Source organism: Globicephala melas, chromosome 9, assembly GCF_963455315.2.
Source record: "Globicephala melas chromosome 9, mGloMel1.2, whole genome shotgun sequence".
Lineage (NCBI taxonomy): Eukaryota > Metazoa > Chordata > Mammalia > Artiodactyla > Delphinidae > Globicephala > Globicephala melas.
In genome coordinates this window covers 83,546,659-83,566,705 of record NC_083322.1, presented here as the reverse complement: position 1 = coordinate 83,566,705, position 20,047 = coordinate 83,546,659, and the positions used below count along the sequence as shown (strand labels likewise).

General features: G+C 38.1%; 1 protein-coding gene across 13 annotated transcripts in view; it reads right to left on the bottom strand.

Moving 5' to 3' along the window:
* Positions 1-20,047, bottom strand: part of MAGI2 (membrane associated guanylate kinase, WW and PDZ domain containing 2) — a 1,362,215-nt gene that overhangs the window by 988,263 nt on the left and 353,905 nt on the right. For 12 of the 13 annotated variants that reach the window (XR_009565115.1, XM_060304749.1, XM_060304748.1 and 9 more), the window contains exon 2: positions 1,315-1,431. Coding sequence is in view for 11 of the 13 variants with exons in the window: in XM_060304749.1 (XP_060160732.1) it covers positions 1,315-1,431 (117 nt within the window). In the remaining 2 variants the exon portion in view is untranslated. Of the gene's footprint in view, positions 1-1,314; positions 1,552-20,047 lie in introns of those variants that run through there. The other variant, XM_060304747.1, reaches the window with a different exon arrangement.

Genomic DNA, 20,047 nt, shown 5'->3' with positions numbered 1-20,047 from the left:
AACACACACTCACAGAGGTAGCATTTGGACTGACAAGATGTCAATCAATAAGCATTCTCATCTAGGAATGTCTGATAGTGGTGCCCTGGCATTTTTGTTTTGATGAACATTTAGTGCTAACAGTGGGAAGGGCCACCCCTCCTAAGATGTGTGTAGGTGAAAAGGGTTGGATGCTGAATTATCCATTTCACTTCTTTGTGTGTTTTCAGTATTTTGTTATAGTCATCCTTAATCCATACCTTTCACATAGTTCTGGCAGTTCAATCCCAGAAACTATATACATATATATATAAATATATATTTATACATATATACACACATATACATACATATATATACACATACCTATATATATGTATGTATGTGTGTGTGTGTATATATATATATACATGGTTTATTTGTTTCACTTATTTCAGCCAAGATTTTCTTTCTTTAATATCAACCTTCCACTGCCCACATCTTTGAGTTTATTAAAGTTTAGAACAAAACTAAAACAAAAGGAACACACACAACACTCACAGATCAGAGTTTCCAGATAGATATTGGAAAGTTTCTGGAGGTCATGGAATCTACCATGAAGGAAATTGATTTTGATATCTATCTAGGATCTAGGACCTGGCTTGAAACGTCCTTGAATTGTCCTAAAGTAAACAGAAGATTCTCAAATGAGCTGAAGCAGGTACTAAAAAGTTGATTTGTGAATTTTATCATTTTACCAATTCCTCTCTTTTGAAGTAGCACCTGCTCATAATCAGGGATTGTTGTGAATTTCTATAGGCTGTATATTAAGAAATATGTGCCCAACACTCAACGTTATCACTTTCTCAGAGTTACAGAACATTTAACTTTACTTTCCAATGCATAATTTCCTTTCCACTTGTAAGACTCCCCTGCTGCAAACCAGTGATGAGATTGGGAGTTACTGTGTAGATTCCATCTATGAAATAGCTGTTTCAGCTAATGAATTGAATTTGCATTCTCTTGTCTCCCTGTGTGGAGTTCTACCCCAATTATGATTCATTCTGAAATCACCAACATCCTGGACTAGAACTAATATTTCTCCATACTAACTTGAGAAGTTAGGCTTTATAGCTTGAAAATCATGTCTCTTCTGGCTATGACATCATCATAAACCACACAACTGCAGTTACAAGCTTTTGCATTTAAAACTTCCATATCTCAAATAAATTGTCTATTCCAAAAGTCCACCATTTAAAAAATCAGTGCAATTGGACTTTTCTTTTAAATTAAATAATGAATATACAGTGAACATTTATCTGTTACCATAGGAAAAAAAAATTGCCTGTTACTCACATGGCACTGTGCGGAGGTAGAGGTTGTCACGAATGATTTGCTGAAGTTCGTGGTCCACAGAACCCTTCTGAAATCGTAAGTTGAGGTAGTGACGAAGATCCTTATCAACAATTCCTCCTAGAATAATACAGTTTCTTAATAAAGGATGTTGGAAAATATTTTAACTATGTAATTTGATCTGTCATAAACATACTCATGAAGCCATTTAAAACATGCATTATTTCACATTGCTCTTTTGACCTTCTGAAACATTTGCTGCCCATAATAATAAAAGATAACATTCACTAAGATAACAATTATCCACTCAGTCAGTGCTCAGTGTTTTACATGCACTCTTTGTTTTTCATTTAGAATGAAGTCTTTATTACGGCAAAGGACACATGGTACTCTTGAACTGAAATCATACTAAAATGCCATAGTGTATCTCATTGCATGGCTAAAAAGACTTCTTTTTTTTACTTCCCACTCTCCCTTTCTCCCAGTCTTTCTGCCTTTGAATTTGACCACTCTAGGTATCTTAGACAAGTGGAATCGTATAATATTTGCCATTTGTGACAGGCTTATTTCACTTAGTATGTCTTCAAGGTTTGAAAAGGTTTTTCAGTTATTTAAAGTTACTCTGGATTTAGATAAGTAGGGTGATAAAGAAGTTAAAAGAAAAAGAATTACACCAATATAAATGTTTTACTACCTTTATAAAATGAATCAAAATAATGTATCTGCCATATAAAATATGTGCAGATGTTTTTAACTACAGACAATGTTTGAAAGACTTTAGGTATTTTTAAATTTTATTATTATTATTATAGAAATAATAATAACATAATTTTGAGTACATTTTTCATTATAATCTAATGAAAAACAAACTGGGCTACAGGTAAGAAAATCAATACTGTGAATTTATCAAAGATTATTTTCATATTTAATGATAATTATGTTAAATTATGAAGATTTATCTAAGGCCCTTCATATTCTTATACTTGGAAGAATGAATTATAAATCAAAATACTTATAAAAATATAAATAAGAATTTCTAAAACCCTGATCTTTTCAAACATATTAGGGTAATTGAGCCAAGACAAAGAATTACAGATAGAGGAAATAGGATGTCTGTAATAGTTACAAAAATCATATTTTCTTCAAATCCTTTTGAATCTCAAAATTATAATTCATTATCAATCTATTTGAACCACCATGACCACATAAAATAGCCTTATGGACGCAGCCCACGGGTCCTCCCACGGGGATCCGGCCTGAGGAGCAGTGGCGGGAGCTTCGAGACTAGGGCGGCGCGAAAGGTAGGCGGTGTGGAGAATTTCGGGTTTCGAAAAAGGTTTTGCTGACTGATTCCAACAAAAGTGAGGCATGGCTTCCGGAAAGATGGCGGAAGTGTAAGACGCGGAGATCACCTTCGTCCCCAAAGATACACCAGAAATACATCTACACGTGGAACAACTCCTACAGAACACCTACTGAACGCTGGCAGAAGACCTCAGACCTCCCAAAAGGCAAGAAACTCCCCCCACGTACCTGAGTAAGGCAAAAGAAAAAATAAACGGAGACAAAAGGATAGGGACGGGACCTGCACCAGTGGGAGGGAGCTGCGAAGGAGGAAAGGTTTCTACACACTAGGAAGCCCCTTCGCGGGCGGAGACTGCGGGTGGCGGAGGGGGAAAGCTTCGGGGCCGCGGAGGAGAGCGCAGCCACAGGGCTGTGGAGGGCAAAGCGGAGGGATTCCTGCACAGAGGATCGGTACTGACCGGCACTCACCAGCCCGAAAGGCTTGTCTGCTCACCCGCCGGGGCGGGCGGGGCTGGGAGTTGAGGCTCGGGCTTCGGTCGGAGCGCCAGGAGAGGACGGGTGTTGGCAGCGTGAACACAGCCTGCAGGGGGTTAGTGAACCACGGCTAGCCGGGAGGGAGTCCGGGGAAAAGTCTGGACCTGCCGAAGAGGCAAGAGACTTTTTCTTCCCTCTTTATTTCCTGGTGCACGAGGAGAGGGGATTAAGAGAGACGCTTAAAGGAGCTCCAGAGACGGGCGCGAGCCACGGCTAAAAGCGCGGACCCCAGAGACGGGCATGAGATGCTAAGGCTGCTGCTGCCACCACCGAGAAGCCTGTGTGCGAGCACAGGTCACTTTCCACACTGCCCTTCCGGGGAGCCTGTGCAGCCCGCCACTGCCAGGGTCCCAGGATCCACGGACAACTCCCCCGGGAGAACGCACGGCGCGCCTCAGTGTGGTGCAACGCCGGCCTCTGCCACCGCAGGCCTGCCCCACACTCCGTATCCCTCCCTCCCCACGCCTGAGTGAGCCAGAGCCCCCGAATCAGCGGTTCCTTTAACCCCGTCTTGTCTAAGCGAAGAACAGATGCCCTCCGGTGACCTACACGCAGAAGTGGGGTCAAATCCAAAGCTGAGCTCCGGGAGCTGTGCGAACAAAGAAGAGAAAGGAAAATCTTTCCCAGCAGTCTCAGGAGCAGCGGATTAAATCTCCACAATCAACTTGATGTACCCTGCACCTGTGGAATACCTGAATAGACAATGAATCACCCCAAATTGAGGACGTGGACTTTGAGAGCAAGATTTATGATTTTTTCCCCTTTTCCTCTTTTTGTGAGTGTGTATGTGTGTGTATGCTTCTGTGTGAGATTTTGTCTGTATAGCTTTGCTTCCACCATTTGTCCTAGGGTTCTATCCGTCCGTTTTTTTTGTTTTGGCTTGGTTTTTAAATTTTTTTCTTAATTTTTTAATTTTAATAACTTTATTATATTTTATCTTACTTTATTTTATTTTACCTTATATTATTTCTTTCTTTTATCCTTCCTTCCCTCCTTCCTTCCTTCCTTTATCCCTCCCTCCCTCCCTCCCTCCTTTCTTTCTTTCTCTCTCTCTCCCTCCCTCCCTCCCTCCCTCCCTCTCCCTCCCTTCCTCCCTCCCTCTCTCCCTCTCTCTCTCTCTCCCTCCCTCCCTCCCTCTCTCTCTCTCTCTTTCTTTCTTTCTTCTTCTACTAATTCTTTCTTTCTACTTTTTCTCCCTTGTATTCTGAGCCGTGTGGATGAAAGGCTCTTGCTGCAGCCAGGAGTCTGTGCTGTGCCTCTGAGGTGGGAGAGCCAACTTCACGACACTGGTCCACAAGAGACCTCCCGGCTCCACATAATATCAAACGGCGAAAATCTCCCAGAGATCTCCATCTCAACACCAGCACCCAGCTTCACTCAACGACCAGCAAGCTACAGTGCTGGACATCCTATGCCAAACAACTACCAAGACAGGAACACAACCCCACCCATTAGCAGAGAGGCTGCCTAAAATCACAATAAGTCCACAGACACCCCAAAGCACACCACCAGACGTGGACCTGCCCACCAGAAACACAAGATCCAGCCTCACCACCAGAACACACACACCAATCCCCTCCACCAGGAAGCCTACACCACCCACTGAACCAACCTTAGCCACTGGGGACAGACACCAAAAACAACGGGAACTACGAACCTGCAGCCTGCAAAAAGGAGACGCCAAACACAGTAAGATAAGCAAAATGAGAAGACTTCACAGCAAATGAGAAAAACACACAGCAGATGAAGGAGCAAGATAAAAACCCACCAGACCTAACAAATGAAGAGGAAACAGGCAGTCTACCTGAAAAAGAATTCACAAAAATGATAGTAAAGATGATCCAAAATCTTGGAAATAGAATAGACAAAATGAAAGAAACATTTAAGAAGGACCTAGAAGAGCTAAAGATGAAACAAGCAATGATGAACAACACAATAAATGAAATAAAAAATACTCTAGATGGGATCAATAGCAGAATAACTGAGGCAGAAGAACGGATAAGTGACCTGGAAGATAAAAGAGTGGAAATAACTGCTGCAGAGCAGAATAAAGAGAAAAGAATGAAAAGACCTGAGGACAGTCTCAGAGACCTCTGGGACAACATTAAACGCACCAACATTCGAATTATACGGGTTCCAGAAGAAGAAGAGAAAAAGAAAGGGACTGAGAAAATATTTGAAGAGATTATAGTTGAAAATTTCATTAATGTGGGAAAGGAAATAGTTAATCAAATCCAGAAAGCACAGAGAGTCCCACACAAAATAAATCCAAGGAGAAATACGCCAAGACACATATTAATCAAAATGTCAAAAATTAAATACAAAGAAAACATATTAAAAGCAGCAAGGGAAAAACAACAAATAACACACAAGGGAATCCCCATAAGGTTAACAGCTGATCTTTCAGCAGAAACTCTGCAAGCCAGAAGGGAGTGGCAGGTCATATTTAAAGTGATGAAGGAGAAAAACCTGCAACCAAGATTACTCTACCCAGCAAGGATCTCATTCCGATTTGATGGAGAAATTAAAATCTTTACAGACAAGCAAAAGCTGAGAGAGTTCAGCACCACCAAACCAGATTTATAACAACTGCTAAAGGAACTCCTCTAGGCAAGAAACACAAGAAAAGGAAAAGACCTACAATAATGAAACCAAAACAATTAAGAAAATGGGAACAGGAACATACATATCAATAATTACCTTAAATGTAAATGGATTAAATGGTCCAACCAAAAGACACAGATTGGCGGAATGGATACAAAAACAAGACCCATATATTTGCTGTCTACAAGAGACCCACTTCAGACCTAGAGACACACACAGACTGAAAGTAAGGGGATGGAAAAAGATATTTCATGCAAATGGAAACCAAAAGAAAGCTGGAGTAGCAATTCTCATATCAGACAAAATAGACTTTAAAATAAAGACTATTACAAGAGACAAAGAAGGACACTGCATAATGATCAAGGGATCGATCCAAGAAGAAGATATAACAATTGTAAATATTTATGCACCCAACATAGGAGCACCTCAATACATAAGGCAAATACTAACAGCCATAAAAGGGGAAATCGACAGTAACACATTCATAGTAGGGGATTTTAACACCCCACTTTCACCAATGGACAGATCATCCAAAATGAAAATAAATAAGGAAACACAAGCTTTAAATGATACATTAAACAAGACGGACATAATTGATATTTATAGGACATTCCATCCAAAAACAACAGAACACACATTTTTCTCAAGTGCTCATGGAACATTCTCCAGGATAGATCATATCTTGGGTCACAAATCAAGCCTTGGTAAATTTAAGAAAATTGAAACTGTATCAAGTATCTTTTCCGACCACAACGCTGTGAGACTAGATATCAATTACAGGAAAAGATCTGTAAAAAATACAAACACATGGAGGCTAAACAATACACTACTTAATAACGAAGTGATCACTGAAGAAATCGAAGAGGAAATTAAAAAATACCTAGAAACAAATGACAATGGAGACACGATGACCCAAAACCTATGGGATGCAGCAAAAGCAGTTCTAAGAGGGAAGTTTATAGCAATGCAATCCTACCTTAAGAAACAGGAAACATCTCGAATAAACAACCTAACCTTGCACCTAAAGCAATTAGAGAAAGAAGAACAAAACAACCCCAAAGTTAGCAGAAGGAAAGATATCATAAAAATCAGATCAGAAATAAATGAAAAAGAAATGAAGGAAACGATAGCAAAGATCAATAAAACTAAATCTGGTTCTTTGAGAAGATAAACAAAATTGATACACCATTAGCCAGACTCATCAAGAAAAAAAAGGAGAAGACTCAAATCAATAGAATTAGAAATGAAAAAGGAGAAGTAACAACTGACACTGAAGAAATACAAAAGATAATGAGAGATTACTACAAGCAACTCTATGCCAATAAAATGGACAACCTGGAAGAAATGGACAAATTCTTAGAAATGCACAACCTGCCAAGACTGAATCAGGAAGAAATAGAAAATATGAACAGACCAATCAAAAGTGATGAAATTGAAACTGTGATTAAAAATCTTCCAACAAAGAAAAGCCCAGGACCAGATGGCTTCACAGGCGAATTCTATCAAACATTTAGAGAAGAGCTAACACCTATCCTTCTCAAACTCTTCCAAAATATAGCAGAGGGAGGAACACTCCCAAACTCATTCTATGAGGCCACCATCACCCTGATACGAAAACCAGACAAGGATGTCACAAAGAAAGAAAACTACAGGCCAATATCACTGGTGAACATAGATGCAAAAATCCTCAACAAAATACTGGCAAACAGAACCCAACAGCACATTAAAAGGATCATGCACCATGATCAAGTGGGGTTTATTCCAGGAAAGCAAGGATTCTTCAATATATGCAAATCAATCAACGTGATACACCATATTAACAAATTGAAGGAGAAAAACCACATGATCATCTCAATAGATGCAGAGAAAGCTTTCGACAAAATTCAACACCAATTTATGATAAAAACCCTGCAGAAAGCAGGCATAGAGGGAACTTTCCTCAACATAATAAAGGCCATATATGACAAGCCCACAGCCAACATCATCCTCAATGGTGAAAAACTGAAAGCATTTCCACCAAGATCAGGAACAAGACAAGGTTGCCCACTCTCACCACTCTTATTCAACATAGTTTTGGAAGTTTTAGCCACAGCAATCAGAGAAGAAAAGGAAATAAAAGGAATCCAAATTGGAAAAGAAGAAGTAAAGCTGTCACTGTTTGCAGATGACATGATACTATACATAGAGAATCCTAAAGATGCTACCAGAAAACTACTAGAGCTAATCAATGAATTTGGTAAAGTAGCAGGATACAAAATTAATGCACAGAAATGTCTTGTATGCCTATACACTAATGATGAAAAATCTGAAAGTTAAAACAAGAAAACACTCCCATTTACCACTGCAACAAAACAAATAAAATACCTAGGAATAAACCTACCTAAGGAGACAAAAGACCTGTATGCAGAAAATTATAAGACATTGATGAAAGAAATTAAAGATGATACAAATAGATGGAGAGATATACCATGTTCTTGGATTGGAAGAATCAACATTGTGAAAATGACTCTACTACCCAAAGCAATCTACAGATTCAATGCAATCCCTATCAAACTACCACTGGCATTTTGCACAGAACTAGAACAACAAATTTTGCAATTTGTATGGAAACACAAAATACCCCGAATAGCCAAAGCAATCTTGAGAACGAAAAACGGAGCTGGAGGAATCAGGCTCCCTGACTTCAGACTATACTACAAAGCTACAGTGTTCAAGACAGTATGGTACTGGCGCAAAAACAGAAAGATAGATCAATGGAACAGGATAGAAAGCCCAGAGATAACCCCACGCACATATTGTCACCTTATCTTTGATAAAGGAGGCAGGAATGTACAGTGGAGAAAGGACAGCCTCTTCAATAAGTGGTGCTGGGAAAACTGGACTGGTACATGTAAAAGTATGAGATTAGATCACTCCCTAACACCATTCACAAAAATAAGCTCAAAATGGATTAAAGACCTAAATGTAAGGCCAGAAACTATCAAACTCTTAGAGGAAAACAGAGGCAGAACACTCTATGACATAAATCACAGGAAGATCCTTTTTGACCCACCTCCTAGAGAAATGGAAATAAAAACAAAAATAAACAAATGGGACCTAATGAAACTTAAAAGCTTTTGCACAGCAAAGGAAACCATAAACAAGACCAAAAGACAACCCTCAGAATGGGAGAAAATATTTGCAAATGAAGCAACTGACAAAGGATTAATTTCCAAAATTTATAAGCAGCTCATGCAGCTCAATAACAAAAAACAAACAACCCAATCCAAAATTGGGCAGAAGACCTAAATAGACATTTCTCCAAAGAAGATATACAGACTGCCAACAAATACATGAAAGAATGCTCAACATCATTAATCATTAGAGAAGTGCAAATCAAAACTACAAGGAGATGTCATCTCACACCAGTCAGAATGGCCATCATCAAAAAATCTAGAAACGATAAGGGAATAAAGGGAACCGTCTTGCACTGTTGGTGGGAATGTAAATTCATACAGCCACTGTGGAGAACAGTATGGAAGTTCCTTAAAAATCTACACATAGAACTACCATATGACCCAGCAATCCCACTACTGGGCATATACCCTGAGAAAACCATAATTCATAAAGAGCCATGTACCGAAATGTTCATTGCAGCTCTATTTACAATAGCCCGGAGATGGAAACAACCTAAGTGTCCATCATCGGATGAATGGATAAAGAAGATGTGGTAATATATACAATGGAATATTACTCAGCCATAAAAAGAAATGACATTGAGCTATCTGTAATGAGGTGGATAGACCTAGAGTCTGTCATACAGAGTGAAGTAAGTCAGAAAGAGAAAGACAAATACCATATGCTAACACACATATATATATGGAATTTAAGAAGAAAAAATGTCATGAAGCACCTAGGGGTAAGACAGGAATAAAGACACAGACCTACTAGAGAATGGACTTGAGGATATGGGGAGGGGGAAGGGTAAGCTGTGACAAAGCACGAGAGAGGCATGGACATATATACACTACCAAACGTAAGGTAGATAGCTAGTGGGAAGCAGCCGCATAGCACAGGGAGATCAGCTCAGTGCTTTGCGACCGCCTGGAGGGGTGGAATAGGAAGGGTTGGAGGGAGGGAGACGCAAGAAGGAAGAGATATGGGAACATATGTATATGTATAACTGATTCAGTTTCTTATAAAGCAGAAAGTGACATACCATTGTAAAGCAATTATACTCCAATGAAGATGTAAAAATAAAATAATAATAAAAAAATGAGATTCGAATCTATAAAAAAAATTTTAAAAATAGCCTTACGTGGGCGTGCATATAATGTTTTACACAAATAGTAAATATATTTGAAAACTATATATCGCTACATTTCTGAAGTTCCCATATTCATTGTTTCAGTTGCCTCTAATCTGCTGGCACAGCCTGAGCAAGATACCATACAAAATAGTATTTTTAACTGAACTATCAAAATTCTTACTCTCCAAAGTTTCTCATATATTTTAGTCAATAGTATCAATTTACTTTTCCACCCAATATAATATGATAGCAGAAAACAAATGATAGGAGCTTGCACATGTTATTTTCCAAATTCAATTTTTTTTTTAGTCAAAGAACTGGAACACTCAGAAATGAAAATCACTTGAAACCACCATCGCATATATCAACAATTACCTATTGTTTACATCTCCAAATGCTCTGCGTTTCCATGGGTCTTAGACTTACTGACATCACACTGAATTAGTTAAAAATTAGAAATCCTGAAATTCTGAAGTTCTGTTTTCCTCCCTTGTTCTTTCCCAGTCAGAAAACATGCCTACCCTTGCTAATTCAATACAGCTGCGGAGCAATCACCATTCCTGACTGTTCTCAGCTGTCGTTTCTGCCGAGTTCTGAGTCTACAGATACTTCATCACCTGTACTCCACCTCTCTTCTCGTTATCTTTCTGTCTAATATGAGGGACATGCCAAGTGATGAGATGTTTTCTGGCAGCCCAAGAAAATGCTAACTATAGAACAACAGATGTAGTCTGTCCACTAAAGTAAGCTAGAATCACTCACCTAATATAATATGGATAAGCCCACATTTTGTAGTCCAAGATGATTCTTGCCCCTGAAAATACATTATCAATTTAAACCATTTCTTCTACTAGAAAAATACCACATTAGCCCTCTCAAAAGTTTATTTTCCTAAGAAAACAACAACAACAAAAAATGACTGTCTATTCATTCAAAGACTGGATGTATCTTTTTTGCCATGGAAAAACCTGCTGAAGCTTCTGAGAATTAATATAAACTTTCTTTTATTAACTAAAATGAATTGCCACATTTGTTTTGGAAGGTCTTTCTTGGCTTCATATTTCAAAAATACGTTATCATCCTTCACAATTCATCATAGCATTTTTCATGTAAGGCAATTTTATTTACCCACTACCTTATTATGGAATATTCTGCTGGTTGCCTATCCAACATTCTTTCCTCTATTTTTTTTTTTTTTAATTTAGAACCTTGATTTAGCTTCAGGCCCAAACATTCTCAGACCCAGGACATGGATCACGGTTGTCTGAAACTGTCATACAATCTAGTTCCCTGCCTCCCTAGCTGCCCTTGAAGCTTCCAGCAGCTATGTCCTGGCCATTGAGACCTAACACAGAAGGAGGGTTTTCTTATTCATTGAACTAGAGTTTATATCTGATATCACGACCCTTCTCATCCAGTCAATCTTGGCTAGACTGGGTATTCCTCTTTGGGACTTCCACGGCCCCTCTGCTCTCTCGTAGACTTGATATTCTGACCACAAACCACAAAGGGAGATGGACAAGGGAAAAATCCAACATGCTAAGGATATTGTAGTAAAGTTAGAAACAGACTGGGTTCTGGATGGCTTCACTGAGCAGTTAAAATAATATTGGCCACTACATATCTTAGGATATCTTGTTATAAGAGAAAAAGGAAATAGTCATTTTCTAAAACTATTATGATTTCTGTTTGCAACTATACATGACCCCAATCAACATATTAGATGTATAGAAACGTTTCGCATACATATGTATACATAATATGTATACATATTTTATGTATATATAAATACATACTTTTAAATGCATATTTTTCCTTAATTCGAAATTTCACTTGAAGAAGGATTAAGCAATGGATAGTGGGCAATGGCTGAGCTGAAAAATAGAGCCTGGCTCTTAAGACTACCTGATTTCAGGTATATAAGTTAACATCTTAAAGCAAGCTAAAAAATAAAGAATGCCACATACTGAGTGTCCAGTAAATGTTATATATAATTAAAATAAAAAATATTATCTTCTATCTTGTCATAGTTATAATTTTTGGTTTTATCATTATTGTTTGTAGAGTTTCTGTTTTGTCATTTGTTAGTAATACCTAGATTTGGTAGCTTAGAGAATACCTACATCAATCATTCTGTCAAGCATAGCACTGCCAAGTTCATCATTGCATTGCATGCCTTAGCCATTGTACTCTTCAAAACAATTCAGTGGTTCTTGCTTACTATTATATTTTAAAAATTATTGAGTAATCTTACTTAACTGTGAAAAAAATTATTTTACAAAATAAAATAGTAGATTAAAAGATATAATACTTTCTCAAATTACACATTTGCCAAAAAGAGATCTGGGAAAAATATAAAGCCTATGATTCTGCTTCTAAATAACATGTACCTAATTTTCATAATCTACAGTCTGAAGACCAAACTTCTTAGTCCAAAGTAGTCAACAATTTTCTCAACATGACCCCAAACAAGCTTTTCAATCTGATATCAAAGTATAACCTAAGAAGAACCCTTAGGAGAGAACTTAATCCAAACTCTTCATTTGCAAATGAAGAAAGTGAAGCTCACACAAATTATTTGGCACTGGGCTCAGAGCAAAGATGGGGTGGGGAGTGGAAGAAGAATCAGGGAGCAAATCCAATAGATTATTTGAGGAGAAAACTCTAAATGTTACCACTTGAAAATGGTGTGCATCTCTGTAGTTTCTATACTTTTCAGAAATGCTCCCAGGAGAACTGCTTTGTTCCCTCCCCTGCTTGAATGCCCAGATAGAGGAAGCAAAGGAAGAAGTTACAGCTTGGCTCAGATGGACAGAATCTCCTTGGCATATTCCTTAAGAAAAATTGTTTGTTTTAGTGATGTAGCCAAAGCCAGACAATCTTCCTAAGGTTGAGGGAGAAATACACCAGGCTCTATATTGTTTGTGCCAAGAGTCTGACTGCTAATAGCTGGTGAGAGTAGTCCCATCCCTCATTTGTGGGCATAACCATTGGCTCAAATTTTCCTGTCCCTTGAGTCAACTGTTTCTCAAATCAGTATGCACCTTAAAAACTTGTAAACTGGGGAGAGTAATTCACTGATTTGTATGGTGCTGGGTGTGTATGAAAAAGAAGATGGAGATGAGCAGCAAGCCAAAGTCTGGTTCATTCTGATGTAATTTATTCATCCTGTGATTTAGCCAAATGAGGCTACTCTAACATTCTATTGACCGTACTTATTCTTCCTTCTCTATACCTCATTTTTTTTTCCCTTACACTCCATAAAATTCTGAAGTGGGCATTTGATTTGTTTGTGCTTTATTTTTTTCACCCATATTTATGCTTTATCTTATGATACCTTCTTTTAGTAACAGTACCCTGATTTCCCTTTTCAAGTCACTGTATCTCTCTCATTCTGTATAAATGTAGTCAGACTTTTAGTCAGTTTTCCCTGTTCTCTCTTATCCAAATAAAGTTTCTTTTCCAGGAGTTGTCTTTATAAGTGGAGTCACCCAAGGATGTGCATGCGAGTGCATGCATCCTGAAAGTAGCACCCTGAAAAATCTACCCATCACTTTTGCTTCCTGGATATACAGAATTGCCCCCTTCCTGTGTTTTTCTAGCCAATTTCTTCAACTTCCCCTTTGTTGTTTTCAAATAAAAAAACATCACAGGGCTTCCCCGGTGGCGCAGTGGTTGAGAGTCCCCCTGCCGATGCAGGGGACACGGGTTCGTGCCCCGGTCCGGGAAGATCCCACATGCCGTGGAGCGGCTGGACCCGTGAGCCATGGCCGCTGAGCCTGTGCGTTCGGAGCCTGTGCTCCGCAACGGGAGAGGCCACAACAGTGAGAGGCCCGCGTACTGAAAAAAAAAAAAAAATCACAGATAAGAAAGCCCTCCCTTTGATACTACCAGTGGAATTCATATGCATCCTTCAACTTAAAATTATCCTCCCCTTGGCCTTCCTTGTGATCTTTTGGCCAGAAGTCTTCTCACTCCTCTGAACTTCCATGTCCTGGCCACCTTTCTTAAATACCTGTACATTCTAACAGGCCATATAATAACTAGTGGATCTACTTTAAGTTATGTATTAAACTGTAAGCTCCCCAGGACAGGGAATTTCCTAATCATTTTATATATTCTCCCCTCTCCTCACTTCAATCTCTAAAGCAGTGCCTTCTTAATATAAGTGGCCCTGAAATGTTTGCTGAATAAATAAATCACAAATGCTATAGTGGATAGAATGCTAGATTACAGATTTGGAAACTGAGTTTTAATTACCACTCCAACACATTCATTGAGTAGTCTTGCACAAGTCATTTAATCTTTTCTGGGTCTCATTTTTCTTACCTGTAAAAGGTGGTTCTGTTTGTGTTGCTATAACAGAATACCATTAGACTGGGTGACTTAAACAACAAATATCTATCTCACAGTTCAGACACCTGAGAAGTCCAAGGTCAAACAGCTGGTAGACTGGGTGCCTGATGAGGGTACTCTTCCTGGTCTGCAGATGGCCATCTTCTTGTATCCCCTATGGCTGAGAGTGAAATCATCTCTCGCGCGTTTCTTCTTATAAGGGTACATATCCCATTCATGAGAGTTCCACCCTTATGACCTAACTACTTCCCAAAGGCCCAACTTCCTAAGACTTTCACAATGGGGGAGTCAGGATTTCAACATATGACCTTTGGAGGGGACAAAAACATTCAACCATAACAATATTTGTAGAACCCAATAAGGTCTCTGCTAGATTTAAATTCTATACTTCCATATAAACTATCTACTAAATATTTCTTACAGTTTGGAGTTTTTTTGGTAATCAGACAACTAAATTATTTTATTGTTAGTTATAATTACAGATCACAAGTTAGTTATAGCCCATAAGAAATAAAGGCATGGAAAACACTAATTTAAAAAGCTATCTGAACCCCAATGTTCACAGCAGATTATTTACAATTGCCAAGATATGAAAGCAACCTAAGTATCCACCAGCAGATAAATGGATAAAGAAGATGTGGGGTGTGTGTGTGTGTACATACATTATATGTGTATAAAATGTATGTATAAAATGTAATACTACTCAGCCATTAAAAAAAATGAAATTTTGCCATTTGCAGCAACATGGATGGACTTGGAGGGCATTATGCTAAGTGAAATAAGTCAGACAGAGAAAGACAAATACTGTATGATGTCACTTACATGTGGAATCTAAAAAATACAAGAAACTAGTGATTATACCAAAAAAAAGCAGACTCAAATATATAGAGAACAAACTAATGGTTACCAGTGGGGAGGGGCAATACAGGGGTATGGGATTAAGTGGTACAAACTATTAGATACAAAATAAACTACAAGGATATATTTTACAACATGGGGAATATAGCCAATATTTTATAATAACTATAAATGGAGTATAACATTTAAAATTGTGGATCACTATATTGTATACCTGTAACTTATATAATATGGTACATCAAGTATACTTCAATTAAAAAAAGAAAAAAAATACACGGATAATCTCCCTTTGATATTTTTTTTTTATTATCTGAATTGTCTAGGAAGCTAAGATCATCAACACGAAATTGATTTCATACCTTGTCATTGTCAAAAAAGTAGTAAAGTAATCAAGCAAAGCAGTCTGTAAGGAATTGGAAGAAGGGGAAGATCTATCCATTTGCCTTAAGATATGCCCATGAGTAATTGCAAATTCATTTTATGTTAATTTATTGGATGGTGGGGAAGTTGAGGAAGTAGGAACATATTACAGGGCTTTGTTGCTATGCCCCTTTTCCAGGAATAGTTTCTTCTTGACTCACCTCAAAAATGGTGAAATAAATCACAGAAAAGTTGATTGATTCTTTTAAGCTCCACAGCCACAAAATAGGTGACAGACATATCTAATCCAGTCTGCTGGAGCAGGCTCCATCCCCTTTTAGGTGAAAAATGGTGTCTTTGGTTTCTTATGATCTAGAGACCCATCTCATTTACAAATGGCTAGAGTACTGTACACAACCACTGAATTCATTTGATCTATACTAGTCTTTCTATAAATTATGAGCCAGTAAAATTGTTCTTCCCCTAATAATTCTCCTTTGCCTATTTTAAATAGAAGCACAAATATAAGGCCCTTGGTGACTCATTGCAGATGCCATGGTTAATTGCTTTTTCACAGCTGAAAACATTTAGGTATATGAAAATGTGTAACCCTTCCATGTTTTAATCATAGTATCAGAGGGTTTAGTCAATCCTTTTAATCATGATTTAATACCTTTGTGTGTTGTTTTTCTTCAAAATTTCAGTGGTGTCACATATTTTGTATAAGAAATGAAATAATAAAAGAGACGGAAACATATTAAACAGTTGAAGGTCATTAGTAGATTCAAAACTAGAGAGAATAATTGGTATTTCAGAAAAATGACAGATAAATGTAAGTGGCTTATAATAATATTCTCCAGCTCTATTGAAAATGGTTTTTTTATCATTTCCTTCCCCCCACTATTGTACAGATGGGATATTATTATTGTTTCATTTTTCATTGTTAGTCTTGGTCTCAAAGTAAATATTAGAGTTCTTCTTATAGTTATGATTATAGGTTTCCATGGAGAAGGGAAAATGAGTACTCACTGTATTCCTGGCATTGTGCTAGGTGCTGTATGTGCATTACCCAAAATTTTACAATCAAGAAATGTAAAGGAAGGGAACATAGTTGAAAGTAAACTCAAGTGCATCTAAATTTTCTATGATGTCTCAAGATGGCTAATTTAGTCTAGGAATAGGGCATTTCCTACTGATTTCTTTGACTCACCTAACTCTTAAATATTAGATGTTCATTATAAAAAGCAGGATTCAGCTAATTAAAAAAAAGATATATGACCAAAAGTGAATCTGACCTGAATTCAATTCATTTTTTTAAACCAGAGATTATACTACTGTAAGTTAAAAAAAAAAACAATCTATTACAATAGTTATGAGTGGGTTTGAACTCACTGAAGGTTAATAAACCGCAAAGCTCTAAAGTTTCTACATAAAATTACTAAGGTCAAAAAAATAAACTATTGTCCAAAATAGCTACATAATTTAGCAGGCAAAAAAAAAATTTTTTTAGGGTCTTAGTTTACTGTCTTTTAAACTTTATTCCAAAGTTTTGTTCTTAGAAAATCCAATTTAAGAATTCACCCACAGGGGTTTCCCTGGTGGCACAGTGGTTGAGAATCTGCCTGCCAATGCAGGGGACACGGGTCCGAGCCCTGGTCTGGGAAGATCCCACATGCCGAGGAGCACCTAGGCCCGTCAGCCACAACTACTGAGCCTGCGCGTCTGGAGCCTGTGCTCCGCAACGAGAGGCCGCAATAGTGAGAGGCCCGCGCACCGCGACGAAGAGTGGCCCCCACTTGCCGCAACTAGAGAAAGTCCTCGCACAGAAACGAAGACCCAACACAGCCAAAAATAAATAAATAATTATATTTTTTTTTAAAAAAAGAATTCATCCTCATTAATTTTATTTTTTAAATTTATTTATTTTATTTACTTTATTTTTGGCTGTGTTGGGTCTTCGTTGCTGCGCACAGGCTTTCTCTAGTAGTGGCGAGTAGGGGCTACTCTTCGTTGCCATGCACAGGCTTCTCATCGCGGTGGCTTCTCTTTGTTTCAGAGCATGGGCTCTAGGCACCCAGGCTTCAGTAGTTGTGGCATGTGGGCTCAGTAGTTGTGGCTCACAGGCTCAGTAGTTGTGGTTCACGGCCTTAGTTGCTCTGTGGCATGTGGGATCTTCCTGGACCAGGGCTCAAACCTGTGTCCCCTGCATTGGCAGGCGGATTCTTAACCACTGCACCACCAGGGAAGCCCTACCCACATTAATTTTAAAAAGCACAAATTAAACTGCTCATATGAGGTACACATTCATTTATAAAACTAAAAGTGAACACGTGAACAGTATTTGAAAAATGAATATTTGAGCTTATTTTGTTTTATATTAGTAAGCTATTATCCCCAAGTCAGCTAAAATTATATATAGTCATATATTTAAATTATATTTTTAAATAGGTGATAATATGAATAAAATTGATGGAGAATTAGCAGGATCAAATCTGTAAATATTTGACATTATTTCATGTTTTAAGAACTAAAAGCAAGGTGAGTCCTCTCGTTTTATTTTTTTCTAACCTGCTGCAACCTAAAACTCCCAGGTGACCTGGTACAATAGATGGTCCACTCCAAATGTCTTTATGCTGAAAAGTATCATGACATAAACACATTGCCCAAATTGACTTAAAAAGAAACCACAATTTTATTTGTGAGCCCATTTTATGATAATACAGTTAAACATATTCCTTTCAAGTCATTCCAAAGCACAGACTAATATATCTTCCATAGGTTGTGTGAGGACGGATCATTTATTTTTCTTTTTTTTTTTTGGATGGATCATTTCTAATGAAGTTAAAACAATTCTAGGCACATGATTTGAACTGTTACATGGTTAACTTCCAATAATGAAGAATGTGTTCTGAAACTTTATTTTGAAGTGCAGACTGGTTTATCCCATAGAAATAATGTTGCATATTATATCTTTGGCCCACCTATAAGTCTTTTAAGTTAATTAGGCACCAGAGGTATATTATTCATAATATGCTGGAAACATGTTGTCATACATTGCAATGTATAACAATGCTTCCTGGGAGGTGGGAGCAGAGGAATAATGGCTGAAGTTCCAACTTAGGCTGACAGGTTCTTAAAAACTCAAAACCCTCCTTTCACAAGGAGAGTTAGATGGAACACTCCCAACTCCAATACCCTGGTGGGAATTCTTGCTGCCACTGTCAAAGATTCCTTAGTGCAAGGATGGGTTAGGAGTGAGCAGAAGAGCAGCGGACTATTGGGAGATAAATTCTTTATGCTCTTGTATAAAGGGTTATGGGACAATGAACGTCTTGCTAATATATATTCTTATAGCTCTCCTCAACCCAAACTCTCTTTTTCTTAGGAGGGCCTCAGTCCTAGTTTATTCTGAAGTCCTGCCTGTCTCAGTTTATACTGCCATCAGCCATTTGGTCTGATTTCACTATAAAATGAACTGAAATTTCTTTGCCATTTAGAAGCAAATACAAAATCACTTTGAAATTTCCCTGGCATTAAAAAATCTGAAATGCCTTTCCCTACAGAATTTGTAAGCCCTAAACCCTTTTATCTATTCCCCACCCCTGGCTCCAATACATAAAAACATATAGACCTTGTAGAAAAGACAAGGGCAGGGCGTAATAGTGACAAACTGAGTATTACAAAACCTGGAACGTATCTTCAAATTTCAGAAGAAATCTAGGTTCACATAAGTCAGTTTAGATATGTCATTCAAGGAACAGGATATGTGCGTGCATGCACAATGGGTGCCTGTGTGTTAGAGAAGTTGAAGTGGGTGGGCAATGAGGAGGAAGAAAATAGCCATTGGGGGCTATTACAGTGATGGTGGAGGAAGGACAAGGGAAGATCTCTTCATCATTCTTGTTTCTGGGTTGTAACTACTCCCATCTCTGAAAGGCAGGGCCCTGATCTGACCCAGGAGAGAAATGAAAAGCAGAAATTAGGTTTAAGAGACTGAACTCACACTATATGTGAGACTGCAGTGGAAAGGGAAGTGGGGAGGGAAACCTTCATGCGTTGGAAGTTGGAAAAGAAAGCTATGCCTGTTGCCAAGTGGCTAAGTGTGCTATGCTCCCAAGTGACTGGAAGGGGAGTATATGAGTCAAGCAGGAAGCAGTCAAGGACCCTGAAAGTGAATTGTATTCTAATGGACTTTCACTGAATTGTACAACTCTGGCTATTTATACACTTGCCAGGTAAAGTGCTATAGACTTGTAAACTCAATTATCTAGACCTGAAGGCAATAAATTAAAATTTCCTTAAAATTCATTTTTAGACATCCGTGGCTGTTATCACCTCTAGAAATATAGGGAAGACTGAGCCAAGAACAGGAAAGAAGAAAAAATATACAATTAACCAAAGGCATTCTTAATTGCCTTCTGTCCATAGTAC